General features: G+C 53.1%; 1 protein-coding gene across 5 annotated transcripts in view; it reads right to left on the bottom strand.

Moving 5' to 3' along the window:
* Positions 1–2,147: 2,147 nt before the first annotated feature.
* The window catches only part of GSN (gelsolin), a 54,115-nt gene continuing 43,177 nt past the window's right edge, over positions 2,148–13,085 (bottom strand). For all 5 annotated transcript variants that reach the window (XM_032865763.1, XM_032865761.1, XM_032865759.1 and 2 more), the window contains 10 exons: positions 12,909–12,997; positions 12,499–12,714; positions 10,661–10,794; positions 8,407–8,497; positions 6,980–7,150; positions 6,180–6,354; positions 4,957–5,081; positions 4,646–4,723; positions 2,945–3,005; positions 2,148–2,533 (listed from right to left, as the gene is read on the bottom strand). In XM_032865763.1, the coding sequence (XP_032721654.1) occupies positions 2,364–2,533; positions 2,945–3,005; positions 4,646–4,723; positions 4,957–5,081; positions 6,180–6,354; positions 6,980–7,150; positions 8,407–8,497; positions 10,661–10,794; positions 12,499–12,714; positions 12,909–12,997 (1,310 nt within the window). In that variant the 3' untranslated portion in view covers positions 2,148–2,363. The remainder of the gene's footprint in view (positions 2,534–2,944; positions 3,006–4,645; positions 4,724–4,956; positions 5,082–6,179; positions 6,355–6,979; positions 7,151–8,406; positions 8,498–10,660; positions 10,795–12,498; positions 12,715–12,908; positions 12,998–13,085) is intronic.

The following is a 13,085-nucleotide window of genomic DNA, read 5'->3' as shown; positions in this document are numbered from 1 at the left end:
AGTGGAGCTCTGTCAAAGACCACAGCCAGCAATAAACTCAAACTGGCCAATAAACCACCTTGAATGGCAGTAGAGGAAGTGAATTCAGGGACAGGTCCACTTGCAACTTGTCTTCCCACAAGTATCCAGGATGTGAGCCGGCTTTTCTAGACAGGCCTCAACCTGCCTCTTAGAGAAGGTTCTAGAAGTTCCAGGTGAAAATGCTGCTTTTGTTCCAGGAATCTGCTTTCGTCAAGTTGATCATTTTGTGAAAGTAACCCTTTGGGGTGAGGCAGGAGTTACAAGATCAGGTCCCGACCCCTTAGCATGGCAGTTGAGGTGCCTTGGGGCCTGCCCACCTCTCAGATGGGAGGCCTAGCCCTCCCCAGCTGTTCCAGCCCAATCGGCGGCTGTCTGTTTCTGAGCACGACGTTCTCCCTCATCACTCCCACTGTACCTGCTGCAGTCTGCCTGAGAGGCAAGACTTCCCCTCCTGCCTCACCTGGAAGATTCCTTCTCCACTCCCCTTGTCACGTCTGTGTCTGCAATGAATCACAATCTCTGGAGGTAGGGCCCCTAGGGCATCTGCGATTTTAAAAATCTCCCTGGGCAATCTGAGTGCGCCTCAGCTCTGGAAATGGTAGCATAAACACACACACCCTTCCTACCACATAAACCTTCACACTGGTCTCTGTTCCACAGTCCCAGGCATGGGAGTCTCACCCTGTAACAGGTGGAGACCGGGAGGAGCAGGTGGCATGGAACAAAATGGGGGGGAACGTGGGAAGAAAAGACCAGAAGGATAGAAGGGAGGAAAAGGGATCTGTTTCACAGCAGTTTCTTGCTCTGGTCTGGAACATCCACGGAGAAAAGGTCTAGAAGGAGCTCATGGGAAAGTCTAAAAGGGACTTTGTGACACCTTAAGCGGGAGCAGAGATTCAGGGCCCTGGGGGACAAAGTGGGGCACAGAGCAAGTCCCTCTCCCACGGCTTTGAGAGCCTCAGGGGCACCTTCTGTGACAGTAACTTCAGTAGCCGAGATTTCTCCAAATAGCTTTGAGGCAGCAGAATGACTCACGGAAGGCAGAGGAAGCCAGGAAGATGCAGGCCTATTAGTTACAAGGTCCGTTGGCTGGGAGAACGCACCCTGCCCGGGCTTCTAGGCAGTGAATGCAAACGGCTAAGGCCCCAGCTGCCGGCTTTGAACTCTGTCCCCACATGTGCACCAAAGGCACACCTCCCGATGACAGAGTGGAGTGGGGAGATAAGACACCACGGCTGCTCCTGGCGGGGCGCAGCTCCTACACTGGCTGGGACTGTGGCTCAGGTACACTCTAAGTCAAACAGATACTTGCACGCCTGTGTCCACAGTGGTCTTGTTCACAACAGCCGGAACGTGGAAATGACCTGAGTGCCCATGGATGGATGCATGGATAAACCAAACGTGTTGTGTACACACAACGGGCTAGTATTCAGCCACAAAAAGGAATGAAGTTGTGAGGTTTGCTACAAAACATAAGAATCTTGGAAACATGCTGCTAAGGGCGACACGCCAGACACAGAGGGCAAACTTCGTACGGGAAAAGGCAAATTCATGGAGACTGAAAGTCAAATAAAGGTTACCAGCAGAGAGGAAGGAGGAACGGGAGTTACTGTGTAATGGGCACGCCACGTACGTTGAGGACATGAAAAAGGTTTGGATATAGACTGTGGTGATGACCTCACAACACTGTAAACATGTTTGATGTCATTGGATGCCACTTACAAATGGTCGAAATGGTCGAAACTACTATTATATGTAGTTTATACCATAATAAAAAATAACAAAAATGGGACCATATGATTTAAAAAGTTTTTCTTTTTGGGGGGGATGGGGGATTGTTTTGGGGATTTTTGTTGGTTTTCCTTGCACTCAGGCATTCCCTGACAGCTCTGGCAGGCTTCCCCAGACTGCTTGGCCATCTGGGCCCCTCCCGATTCTCTTCCACGCAGGCCAGTCCCCTGGACCCATCTCCACGCACGTTCCACCTCATCCTGGCGTCGGCTTCTCAAAGGTCCAGAATTCACACCCAGGGTGAAGGAAGCTCGTTCACCAGAGCCAAGGCCCCGGTGAGGCCCCTCCCTGGGCACCTCCAGAGGAATCCCAGGACATAGGCAGCTGCAGAAGGCTCACGTACTTCCGAAAGCTTTTATTGAATTCAATTTCTCAAAAGCACAGATACTTGAGACAATTTCGCGAGGACCCTGACTTTTTGCGTGGCTGTTTTTGGCTACAGTAAAAACACACTCACACACACCAGAGAGGCCCTGCTCGCTGTAAGGTCTCCGACGGACGGACTGTTAGAAAAGGCACTGACCAGGGACAGGGGTGGGGCCTGTCCTTCCTCAGGCCGCCAGTTCGGCCATGGCCCTGTCCAAGGGGTCCACAGACCAGTAGTTGTCATCCCAGCCGAGGAACCAGCCCACGAAGGACGGAGGCTCGAAGCCTTGCTTCACGACAGTGATGGGGGTCCGCCTGTCGCGATTGGCTGGGTCCGTCTCGATATAACGCTTAGCTGTAGAGAGACACGTGCAGGGGAAGGAAACCCCAGAAATCCTTAGTGCCCCCGCAGGGAGAGGGGCTTCAGGGCAGGAGTTGCCTAACGTGGCCTCTGGTCTTACTATCCCTGCACTAGATGCCACCATCCCTTAAGGGCAATGGCCCCACGTGGCTCCTCCACCACCGTGCCCGTGAACCCCGGAAGACACGGGGTGACAGTTTAACTTCCTGCTTCACGAAGTTTATATCATGTCTCAGTCTCGCTCTCCTCTACGGGGAGACACTAATGAACCAGCTTAAGGGCCCCAGCTCCCAAATCAGATCTGGTCAGCTAGCAGGGCTCTGGTCAGGAACTCCCCAGACCCATGCAGGAAGCTGCTCCCACCACAGCACAGGACACAGACCCACAGGCACCCTCGGTCCTCACCAGAGCTCAATGCTTCTGTCTTCTCCTCTTCTTGGGAATCCTTTCCAACCCAGACAAAGACCTGGAGAGAGATGTGAAACGAGAGGGGTGTGAGGGTCCCGGTCACAGGACACAGGCTGCCTCTAACAGAGTCCACAGAGCAGCACTGGGAGGCTCGGGAACCAGGTCTGCAAACTGACGGCCTACCGGCATGCTTTGCTGGCCACCGCCATCACATGTTGGTCTACGGTGTCTCTTCAGACAAGTTTAATTCCCAGATTACATTAACGTCTGGACTTCCCAGTTCTCTTGAAAACCTGGAGGATCTGGCAACCAGGGGGCTTCACCTCCGTGTGGATGAAGCTGAGGGGCAGCCTCCCACCCCACTTTGGACCAGCAGTTCCAGGTTGCCTCAGGCTCCAACAGCCCATGTCCCCCCCATCCCCATCTCCCTGCCCATCCCAGCCCCTCCCTCACCAACACTGCTAAGCAGGAGCCTCGGGCACTGAGTCTGAGATCCCGCTCTACAAGTGCATGAATGGTCCCTCTATGGGCACCGGATTTGCTCGGCAAGGGAGCAGCCAAACACATCCTCCCAGCAAATACGCCTGAGCCTGCTCTGTGCCGTTTCTGTGTGTCTGGGCCGCGTAGATCTGAGGCTTAGAAAAATACCAGGTTTGAGCTTGAACACAAATATTCTAATACAAACATTTTTATGCCCATCTAACATATTTTAAAGAGCACCTGTCATTGATACACGGACATCAGGCAATGAAACACCAGGCTTGACTTCTCTCACTTATCTACAGATGCGTTCCCTGCTCAACCAGAAGCCCCTTCACGGCAGGGAGTGTGTCTGTTTTCGCGCACACATGGGCTTCCAGCATTGTTCCTGGAAGACGGGCGCGTGCAGGAAATGCTGGTTGAGTGAATGAACCAGCAGATGAGCAGACAGATTATGGAGCCAGTGGAGCAATCGCTCACCACAGCTGGGGGTTCAAGCTGTGAACATTCTAGTACTCGTCTTCTACTGGGCATCCCGGGAAGCACAGGCAGAGGGGAGACACGCCTTTGGGGCTGCCTCCTAGAACTCTGATAGCTCTGATGGGAAGGCTTCCTGACTGCCACCTCCCATGAGCATGTAAGCCCCGCGAGGGCAGGGGAATGTCTGCTTTATGTACTGCTGTATCCCTAGCACCTAGAGCAGTGTCTGGCACGAAGCAGGGCTCAGTTAATATCGGTTGACCGAATGAATGGCACCGTCCCCTGCCAGTCCCACCCAACAGTCTTCCCTAGGAGAAGCAGCAGAGACCTCAGAGCCCTCTAAAACAGGAGATGCACTCCGAAACTTCCGGGTGTCACTCTGTGGACAGCTGATGCCTGCGTATGATATGCTAACTTCAAGCTTCTTGATCAATAGATTTAAAGTAAGAGTTCACACTCCGCTACGGCCTGGGAGAGGATGCTGGTCGTCTGACTTGCATTTATAAGGGTACTCTGGAGTTTGTAGATCTTATCTACATCTCATTTTATTGAATTAAGCAAAGTAGGTACCATCACTCCCATTTTGCAGAGGTAGAAATGGAGGCCCAGAAGGGGGAAGGGACTCACTGCGGCGCACGGACCTTTCCAGAAACACCTGGCAAACTGATCGTAGAGCTGAAGTGTAGCGCCTCCCACTCCCCCAGCCCAGACAGCCTACACCTTCTCTCCTTCACCCACCTGGTCCCAGGTGTCCAGGAGCATGACGTCATCTGTGGCCAGGTCTTCCTGCATGAGCTCGCCAGGAACCTCTTCGATCTGGGAAGGAACAGAAGGAGTCAGTGACAGCGCACTAGGCCCTGGCATTCCCTCCCCTGGCTTGGCACCCTCGGTCTGCGCTCAGGAGGGAGATGCTCCAGCCTGGAGGGGATCCTCCCTCCCTGCTGTGCCCTCAAGGGCTGCCCCACCCCCAGCCCCCTGCTGGCGCCACACTCCTGGGAAGCCTGACGCCCAATGGGGAAGCAGAGGCAGAGACCCATGCAGGAGCTCACCACAAAACGGCCGATCTTGTTGGAGCAGGCAAAAAGGCGAGGAGGGTGGGCGTCCATCTTCTTGTCCTTCAGTCGTGGGGACGTGCGGTAGGCGGCCTTCCCGCCCAGGGCCTCCCAGAAGCTGTCTGTGAGGGGAGGCCGCAGCAGTTGGCCTCCCGGACACCACCTCCCCCGAGTGCCGCTCATCAGACCCCACGGTAAAAACCCTGCCCTAGAACGACCGACTGGTCTCAACCCTCCTCCACCCTAAAATCTCAGGGGACCAGAGAGGGATGGGGCCTGAGGGAACCTGAAGGTGATGAAACAAAGACCAGAGAGCCGACCTGGCCCTATGCACACAGCCAGGACTACTTCTGGCTTCCAAATGACGCCAGCACTGCAGGCTGGGGATAATTATCCTTGCTCAACAACGGGGTGACAGAGGCTCAGAGAGGGTAAGCAACTCACCCAACATCACACAGCTACTAAGTGGTAAAGGCAGGGTACAAATCCTATCTGACTCGATCCACCCCCCACCAACCCCGTTCTTTCCACTACACCTGCTCTGTCCACATTCGGCTACTGAAGTTCATTAAAATGAAGTATCATTAAACATTAAGTTCCTCATTCTCATTGATTCCCAGCAGCCACATTTCAAGCACTCAGTAGCCAATGTGACTAGCGGCCACCATATTGGCCCGGGCAGGGGTGAACATGTCCAGCCTCTCAGAAAGTCCCACTGGGCAGTACAGCTATAGACTGAGCTGCTCCTCCCCATTTCTACTGAGCATCAGGTGGGAAGGAATGGGCTCAGAACAAGAGAAGAGAGACTGAGGGCTGGCATAAAGAAGATGTTCCCACCTACGTTCTGGAAACAGAGCAGGTTTCTGGCAATTCTGTCCTTGGAGATTCTGAGGATTAGAAGAGACTGCTGTCCTCCTCCAGCCATGAGCTTCTACTCCTGCCTGTCTCTCAAGGCTTCCTAGCAAGTGACCACCTCCTCCAGCAGCCTTCCTTGAATGCCCCAGCCCCCACTGAGCTCTCCTTTCTCTTAGCTCCTAAAGGCCTCCCTCTCACTGACCACGGCCCTCATTTGAATTCAACCTGCTTTTCTTAGACACACCTTTGGGGGCAGGCACTAGAAGGGGCAAGGATCTCGAGGGCCCCCCAGGCAGAAAGAAGGGAGGGAACCTAAGATCTACAGTCCCCGGAGAACACCAGACCCCTCCACCCCCCACTCCTACCTGGCTCGCTGCCTTCTGCCACCTGCACAGGTTGGGCCCGAAGTACCCTGAGCAGCTCCTGGGCCCCCGTCTTCTCCGCCTCGCTGGCTCCTGCACCCACCCACAGGTAGGCGGCCGACGGCGTTTTTAGGACAAAGGCATCGTTGGAGTTCAGCGCACCAGCCTTAGGAATAATCTGGGAAGGCAGCACTCAATTAATCACAAACCAGACAGAAAGCCCTCAGCCCCCTCCTTACTATCCAGGAGACCCTGCAGCAGGACCAGCTCTTAGCTGGAGACCTGGAAGGGCACCCCCATCACAGCTGAGGGCACGGAGTTTCGATAGTGGGGGGTTTTGTTGATTTCCATGATTCACTAATGTGCTGTGGCTCAACACAGTCATTCTAGAATTCTGGGTTGCATTAACAGAAGTTGAGTGCCCAGAACAAAGGAGGGGATAGTCCCATTCTCCTCTAGGTTGCTCTGACCATCCTATAGGATTATGTTCAGGTCTGCACCTTCTGTCATAAAAGGGATGGTAGCCATGTGACATGAAATCAGGAAGTGTCCCCATGGGGAATAACGGACTACCTCTTAGGCAATAAGCTTCCCATTATGAAAGGTATGCAAGAAGCCCCAGGCATCCTTGAGACAAGAGGAAGTCTAAGACATACAATTCTGCTTCCTAGGCCAGGGAAGTTACAAAAAAGCTGCCTCTTAACCCCTGACCCCAACCAGTCCCGTACTCAGACATCTACCCATCAAGCATGGGAGGTTTCAAGCAGGCCAATCCCTCCTGGGGTCCAGGGCCTGGGCCTCACCTCAACGGCTCTGGTGGCTCCGGAGCTGCTGGCCCGGACCTGGAAGAGGCGGGTACTGGCAGGGGCCGTCTGACCACCCTCGCGGGATGTGCCGCCCTTGTAGATGATCATAGGTTTCCCACCAAACAGGCTCATGAGGTGGGCGGGCTCCTTGCCTTGGACCACACGGCTCTGGCAGGGCAACAAGACAGCAAGTCAGGCAAGGAGAGCAAGGGCATCCGTGCTTCTGTGTGGCAGCAAGCTCACACCTCCTCCCCAGCCAGTGTGGCCTAGGCGCTTCCTCCAGACCAGGCCAGCACGCTGGTGTCTGCACGCCCAGCACACAGGAGCTGGGTGGGGACAAGGCGAGTTCCCGGAAAGCTGGAGACAGCACCACTGCCTCATGGCCCCCAGGCACTGCCTTGGCTGCTCTCCCCTCCCCTGAGGACCTGCCTTACTGACCCTGAGTCCAGTCCAAGAATGAGAGAACCCATGTTTGCAAATATTCCCTTAAATAGAAACCCCTGGGTTGTTCGTGGACATTCTTTCAGAATGGTGATGTCAGCCCAGGGCATGAAAGATGGCAGAGTGGTAAGAATAGAGCTTTCTAGATATGGAGAGACCCCTCTTGCCCAGCCAGAGGAACCTCCTAAACCTGTAAGTCCCTTCACATCACATTTACCATGGAGCAGTATCCTCTTCTGCTCAGGATTGAGGTCAATCCTCACCATGGCTTCTGGGTGGTCTGGCCTCTCTGAGCACCTCTTGAGACTTCTCTCACGGCATTCTGTCCCTTGTTCTACTGCTCAATGTCCCCACCCACCTCAGGGCCTTTGCATATACTCTTCCCTCTGCCTATAATGTGCCTGCCCAACTCCCACTCACTTCTTAGGTCCCAGCAGAAAAGTACCTTCCTAAGGAGGTCCTTGTCTAATCCAGTTAGATCCTACCTGGGATCTGTATGTCCTTACACTTTACACGTATGTAACAGGGGACTATTATGGGCCAGGCATAGCTCTAAATGTTTTACTGATATTAACTCTTCATCCACATGGCAATCCTGGGAAGAGAGAGGATACTCTGAGACTACACAGGCACAGAGAGGCTAAGTGACTTGTCCATGGTTACCCAGAGGTGAGACAGGATTCAACCCACAGGAGGCTGGCTCCACGTCTGCCCTCTGCCTGCACTACCACGCTGCCTCTCCAGCTCCTCTCTCCGTGTTGCAGTCTGTGATCACACATTTATTTGCCTGAGTGTCTGCTGAACACCCGTCTCCCCCACAGACTGCAAACCGCATTGGCACAGGAGCGCCCCCGGCTGCGGATGGTGTCGGGAACCCCGCTGCATGAATGTGTGTGGGACCAGTGGATGGACAGTCCGATAGAGGAGGGACCCAACGGACAAGGTGCAGGGTGGGGCCCAGTGGGGCATCAGGCTGGTCTCACCTGCACAGGGGACCCTCCAAGCTCCTCATCCAGCTGGGCGGTCAGGATGGCAGACGCGGCGACCTCATCCTGCGTAGACTGGGCACCTTGCCTGGAAGAGGAAGCCATGCTCAGCACCAAGGTTCGCATAGAACCCAGAGTGTCTTCTTGGCCCTGGGCCAAACCCGCAAGTCTGCAGATTACAGGTAGTGAAACTGACAGGGAAGGGGATTCTCTCAAGAGCCACCAGTGCCAGGAACCAAACCCACAGGCCACGTCCCCAGCCCAGCATCTGGCCTTCTTCTGAGATCTGAGCAAAACCAATGGTCTCCCTTATCCTAAATGTGTCCTGCAGGCCTGCCGATGGGCTCATCTCAGGCTGGGCAGCCACAAGGGAAGGTGCCCCGAGATGCCAAGGTGGAGAAAGGTGGCCAAGACATTTCTCAGGGGGGAGAAGCAGGTCAGAGAAGCAAGCAGGACACGAGCCCTTTGCAGGAAGAGACATCAGTACTTAGCCTCCTGTGAACCTGCTCAGAGCAGTCTGCACAGACGTCCCCCAAAGGACCCACCGTGCTCGCCCTGAGAGGGGGGACTTGGCAAGGGCTTGGCTTTCCGCCCCACCTTTTCCTATACTGTCCAAACTCCTAACTATCATGTGTTATCTGTAGAAGCAAACCAAATCTGACAAATCAAGGTGCTGATGCAGCTGCTGTTTTTAAAAAAATGCCGCCTTCTAAATTGTGTACATGTATGGATTACCTACTCAAAAAAAAAAAATTATTTGAAGCTGCTTTTAAAAGTCTGACTTTGTCACATAGAGAGGCATTCTACAAAATAACCCACCGGCACTCTTTCCAAGTACCAAGGCCTTGAGAGAAAAGACTGAGGAGCTGTCACAGATTAGGACATGGTAATTCATCTCTAAGGAGGCAATGATGACTAAGGGCCATGTGGGATCCTGGGTTAGATCCTAGGCCAGAAAGAAGACATGAGTGGGGTGACTGGTGAAATCCAAGTGAGGTCTACAGATTGGTAAATAGTATTGCACGAAATGTTAACTTCTTGGTTTTGATCATTGTACTGTGGTTAGGGAGGGAGATGTGTAATGGGTACATGGAAACTGTACCATTTTTGCACCTTTTCGGGAAGCCTCGAGTTATTTCAAAACAAAAAATTTAAAGAGGAAGACATTCAACCATCATCAGAAAGTTTTGAGATGGTACAGCAAGAGAAACACAAGCTAAAAATATACTAAGATGCTGTCTTATTTACGGTAAGGTTGACAGAGATCCAAAAGTTTGACAACACAGTCCACCAGCGAGGCTGTGGGGAAACAGACACTCACTCGTGCCGCTGGGAACATGAAATGCTACAAAGTCCATCTATGGAAACTGGGCACCATCTATCAAAATGACAAGTGCATTTAGTCTTTGACCCAGCAATCCCACTTCTGGGAACTTACCCTACAGACATTTCTCTACACATTCAAAATGATATTTGTTTAAAGGTCACTAATCATAGCAATGCTTGTAACAGCAAAAGACTGGAATCAATCCAAGTATGCACTAGCAGGGAATCTGTCAAACGAGTGACAGTATAGCGACAAAACATAATATTATGCAGCTGTAAAGGGGAAAAAAAAAAAAGAACAAGGAAGTACCCTAGGTACTGACATGGGTTGATCTCCAGGAAGTACTAACTGAAAAAACCAAAGTGCAAGACAATATACACAGGGTGCTATCCTTTCAAGGATAGGGAAGGGAGGGAGCTAGCAATATAGTTCTAGTTGCAGGAAGAATTACCAGAAGAATATATAACAAAATGAATGAAAGCTGTTACTCATGGAGAGGTGGGGACTGGAGAATCAGGTGAAGGGGGATGGGGTGGGAACAAGATTTCTCAGATACCTTTTTATTTTGTCTCGATTTTTGAATGACGTGAATGCACTGCCCATTTGAATGGAATTCAAATAATTTTTAATTAGAAGACACGTGGGAGGAGAATGGCCCTAGGTATAGTACTTGGCATGGAACTGTGGAAGGGAGCTTCTGTTTGCTCCTCCCTATTCACTGCACCTCCTCCAAGGGTCACGTGCTATTTTTGGAAGAATGGTTTAAATGTTGTTTCAAGAAATAAGACAAGTGGTGTCACCCTGTAGATAGGAGCCCCCCCCCCCCCACAGTGTGGTCATTCCACCATAGGCCTCTCAGCCCCATGACATGCTCAGGGCCCAGGTGGAGCCCCCCGCCCCAACCATATGACCCCACAGCCTCACCAGTTGTAGATGATCTGTCCCTGGCGGTTGCCATGACGGTAGTTGTACAGAATGATGTAACTGTCCCCGCCGTAGAACTGCCCATACGTGGAGGGGTCCACGGGCACTTTGTTGGAGCCTTCGATTCTCCAGATCTGCCAGGACAAGGCTGGGCTCAGACGCAGTACAGTCCCCCTACCCCCGCCCCCCAACTCAGGCCAGCGGGGGAACCACAGTGCGGTGGGTCGGGGTTATACAACAGGACAAGCTTTTTATACGTGGCTCCACTGGGGCTCAGGCTGAACCCCAAGAATTTGCCCCCATCACAGAGCCACTAGGATTCAAACTCCGGATCCTTACATGATGCCCCCACCCCACACCCTAGGTCCCCCTCGGAGGGGTCAGCACAGGCACAGGGAACTGCACAGTGGTACTGAGAACATGCTTTCAGGGAGGGTAACACAGTGAGTGTCCACCTCCACGTGTCCTGAGATCAAGTGAGTTTACTCAAGGCAGTCTCGCACAGCACCTGGCACAGGGTGACAGCAACGTAGCAGGAAGCTACTCTCATTTTAGAATTATGATTGAGGTGATTACTAACAATAGGGTTATCTGTAACGTTCGTGAGTTATCTGGATTTTACAGATCACCTCCAGAAGCCGAGGCATCCCTAGGTGACGTCTGAATGACCCTGCTGGCGGTCTCTTCCCAAAGCCCCGGTGAACTTTTCCCAAGCGGTCATGAGGTCCTGCAGCGCCACCTGGTGGTACTACAGAGACACTGTGCCCTCCAAGACCAAGATTCTCTGGACCTTGAAAATTCTAGGTGAGGGAATGGGATTAAACCTCATTTTTACAGGTGAGAAGAGTGAGGCTCAGAGAGGGCACTCAGCCAGGCTGCCAGAGCTCTTTCCACTGGCGCTACCCGGAACATTTGCACTGCATCCTTCCCTACCACTGAAGTAGTGCATGAGTGAACAAGTGATACTAATACCAATGACAAAAGCAAGAATAAATAAAAATCAACACTTTTGCTGCTTCTAGCATGTGGAATGGAAACAAACAAATAAACAAGTAGACTCTACTTCGTAAACATCTCTGAACCCCAGCCCCGACCTCTCCATCTTCACCGTGACCTTCCTGGCGCCCATGCTATCTTCTCTCGTCTACACTATTACAACAATCTCCTCAGGGGATCTCAACCTTCATTTTCCTGCCTCTAATCCATTTTCACAGCAAGTTTCAAAAGCACAGAACTGAGCTTGTTGCCTGTCTGCTTTTAAAGCAAGAAAACCCTCACTTGCACCTACTGGTTAGGAGATCAAGTCCACAGTCCTGGATGCGGCATTCAAGGCCCTTCCTTGAGGATGTAGCAGCCCTGGGCTCTTGGGACAGTTCCCTGCCTGGAATACGCATCATTCTTCCTCTCTTGCAGCAAACTTTGACCCACCCTCTGGGGTCCAACCGAAGTGTCCCCAGCTCTGTGAAGATTGCCCCAACCACCCCGCCCCTTTTGCCCTTTCTCTGTTCCCATAATCTGTGTGCTCGCCTCCAATCTTCCACTGACTGCACAGGTCTGAGCAATCAGCTGTGGCTGTGCTTACACCAGGCACTCCTGCCAGCAGGGCGAGGTCTGAGACACTTGGCCCAGGGCCTGGCAAATAGCAGGTGCTTGGGGTATGTTGGCTGTGAAAATTAACTAAGGCAAAACAATCCTACCCACCAAAACTGGGGTCAAAACCTCATAGAGGAAGGACCTCAGGGAAGCAGGAGGCAATGCATGAGCCAGAGGTGCCTGGGAGGGAACCTGGGAGGGAGCCTGGGAGGGGCCTGGACACACGCACCCAACCCCCCAGGCACCTGTTTCTGGCCTGTGCCATCGTCATCCATGCCGTGCTGGGCTGCCATGGCCGTGGATGTGTGCAGGGTGGCAGCATCGAAGGGCACGCGCTCCACATTGGCAATGTGGCTGGAGAGGTAGGCCAAGCCTGGGCCGTCTGTCTGGTCTGGGTCCCGCCAGTTCTTGAAGAACTGCTTGAACAGTGGGGTCTCGCCACCCTCAGGAAGGACAGAGACCTATACAAGAGAGGGAAGAGCAGGATGGGGCTGGGCTCAGGTCCCCCTGAGGACAGGGGCCTCCCGGCACAGGTCCTCAGGGCAGACTCAGACACCCAGTCCACACTGAGCATGGGGAGACACCCACCCCATCCCAGCCCCGCCCCAGCTGAACTAGACCCAACTTCACAGTGCCGCTTGGCTCTGAGACTCACCTGGGTCTGCCTGGGGTAGTCCATCTTGGAGATGAAGTCAGAGGCCGTTTTGAGGGCAGCCTTCCTCTCCTCTGTGTTGGCCTGCCTGCCTGTGGGGGATGGGGGATGAGGCACCCGGAGTCAGTGCTATGTCCTAACATCCAATGGTCCAGGAGAAGCAGTAGCCGAACCACCCTC

The sequence above is a fragment of the Lontra canadensis genome, unplaced genomic scaffold, assembly GCF_010015895.1.
Source record: "Lontra canadensis isolate GAN:19392208 unplaced genomic scaffold, GSC_riverotter_1.0 scaffold30, whole genome shotgun sequence".
NCBI lineage: Eukaryota > Metazoa > Chordata > Mammalia > Carnivora > Mustelidae > Lontra > Lontra canadensis.
Note: the sequence above shows the minus strand (reverse complement) of the source record. Positions and strands in the feature narration are given on the sequence as shown.